Source organism: Phaethon lepturus, unplaced genomic scaffold (assembly GCF_000687285.1).
Source record: "Phaethon lepturus isolate BGI_N335 unplaced genomic scaffold, ASM68728v1 scaffold2423, whole genome shotgun sequence".
Lineage (NCBI taxonomy): Eukaryota > Metazoa > Chordata > Aves > Phaethontiformes > Phaethontidae > Phaethon > Phaethon lepturus.
Window position 1 is genome coordinate 19,511 of NW_010526755.1, and position 2,304 is coordinate 21,814.

Consider the following 2,304-nt stretch of genomic DNA (forward strand, 5'->3'; position numbering starts at 1 on the left):
CGAGGGAGGAGGCTCCAGGAAGGGGAAGATCCGGGGGTCGCCCAGCCCCATGCTCTTTAACTGAGAGAGAAGCACACGTAGAACGAGCCCAGCGACGACGAGAAGAGCCCGGATGGTTTACAAAGCCCCCGCCAAGGGCCATCACACCCCGACGCTCGAGCCACAGCCTGGTCTCATGCTTGGCTGGCCCCTCTGCCCCGCCCAAGATCTCCCCAAATCTCCACCAAGGAAACCCCGACGTGAGCAAGAGGGATCCCCAACCTTACCTGAAGTACCAGAGCATCAAGCGCTACCCGCTGGATCTCCGGCACGGGGTAGGGGGAAAAAGCATCGTAGTCGGACTCGGCGTAGAGCCGGTAGCAGACGCCGGGGCCGGTCCTGCCAGCGCGTCCCTTCCGCTGCTCGGCGCTCGCCCGGCTGATCCAGAACTCCTGCAGCCGCTGCAGTTTGCCCTGAGGGTCGTAGCTCATCTCCTTCACCTTCCCTGGAGGGAGGGAGGGAAGGAGAAGCTCAGGGCAGGAGGCTGGGAGAAGCCTTCCCACCCAGCGGAGAGCAGCATCAGAGGGGGGATTTTTACCAGAATCCAGGACAAAGCGCACGCCGTCGATCGTCACCGAAGTCTCCGCGATATTGGTGGAGAGGATGCACTTACGGACGCCGGGAGGGGGCACATCAAACACCTGAGGAAGGAGAAACGATGGTCCTACGTCAGCACGGCCGTCCCCAGAGCAGGGAGAAGGTAAATACAGGTTGCACCCACCGTTTGCACCCTAACAGCACCCAAAATCGGGGCGCAGCTGGGCTGAGCTCTGGGATTCTTCGCTCTGCGACGCCCGGGTGCTGAATCCCACCCCAACCTCAGGGTCAGACCCTCACCCACCTTGTCCTGCTCCGCGACAGAGAGGGTGCTGTGCAAGGGGAGCACAATCCAGCGCTGGGTACGCGCGGCGTAAGCCTGCGCCGCCTCCAGCACCGCACCGATCTCTGCCACCCCGCTCAGGAACACCAGCAGGTCCCCGCGTTCCTCCGGCGGGTACTTGTGGTCGATGGCTTGCAGCACCCGCAGGTACGGGAGGGGATCCAGGCGCTCCGATTTCCCCGATTTCCCGACCACGGACGCTTCTTCCTTAGGGATGGGTTGGTAGATGACCTGCAGGAGCAGAGACAGGGAAGACGCTGCCTCCAGGTAGACGCAGGGAGAGGTACGCGTCCGCCCCCGTGCCAGGATTCACCCCAAACGTCACCCTTCCTCCTCACCGAGATGGGGAAGATCCTTCCTGGCACCTGCAGCACCGGGGCACCCCCAAAGTACCCCGAAAAAAGGCGGATGTTGATAGTTGCTGACATCAGCACCAGCTTAAGGTCCGGCCGAGCGGGAAGGAGCCGCCGCAAGACCCCCAGGAGGAAATCGCTGTGCAGATGCCGCTCGTGAACCTCGTCGGCGATCAGGACGTGGTACCCGGGCAGCGTCGGCTCCCGCTGTACCTGCCGCAGCAGCAGCCCCTCCGTCAGGAAAACGATCTTGGTGGCGGGCGAGCGGGTGCTCTCGAAGCGGATCTGGTAGCCCACCTGCGGCAGGAAGAGGAAGAAAAAGAGCAGAATAGAATAAAGCTGAATAAAATGGAATAAACCAGAATATTTTCAGTTGGAAAAGACCACAACAATAATGTGCTCCAACTGCCTGACCAGTTCAGGGCTGACCAAAAGTTAAAGCATATTATTAAGGGCATTTTTCTCTTAAACACCGACAGGCATGGAGCATCGACACCCCCTCAAGGTGTCTGACCACCCCCTCAGTAAAGAAATGCTTCCTAATATCAAGTCTGAACCTGGCTTGATGCAGCCTTAAACCAGGGACTACTTGTCCCTCCAGAGAATCAGCAGCACTTCCCAGTTCAGTATCATCAGCCAATTTACGCTGATTAAAAAAAAACAATTATTTTTTAATATTGGTATTTTCAATATTTTTTGCAACAGGATCGGCCCAAAATTTGCGTCCTGAGGAACAGAGCTGGTGGCCAGCTGCCAGCCAGATGTAGCCCAGTTCACTACAACCCTTTTCTTCACCCAGTAGCACCCAGTAACAGGGTAGGAAGGAACCAGCAGTGCACAACGGTGCCCAGTTAACCCTAAACCGGCCAAGAAAATCACTGGCCACCAGCCCGTGGAGCTCACCTGGTTTCCGTACTGGTGCAGGCTCTCAAAACCCACCCGCTTGGCCAGCGAGATGCAGGCGATACGGCGAGGGTGGGTACAAGCCACATGGCTATAACCGGCCGCCAGCAAGAACCGAGGCACCTGCGT

At 58.5% G+C, this 2,304-nt stretch overlaps 1 protein-coding gene across 1 annotated transcript in view; it reads right to left on the minus strand.

The window, feature by feature from the left end:
• DHX34 (DEAH (Asp-Glu-Ala-His) box polypeptide 34) overlaps positions 1-2,304 on the minus strand; it is a gene marked incomplete at its 5' end in the record, with an annotated part of 5,944 nt that overhangs the window by 3,122 nt on the left and 518 nt on the right. Inside the window, 6 exons of the mRNA XM_010283148.1 lie at positions 10-60; positions 267-484; positions 578-680; positions 881-1,150; positions 1,258-1,569; positions 2,176-2,298. Coding sequence (XP_010281450.1) covers positions 10-60; positions 267-484; positions 578-680; positions 881-1,150; positions 1,258-1,569; positions 2,176-2,298 — 1,077 coding nt within the window. The remainder of the gene's footprint in view (positions 1-9; positions 61-266; positions 485-577; positions 681-880; positions 1,151-1,257; positions 1,570-2,175; positions 2,299-2,304) is intronic.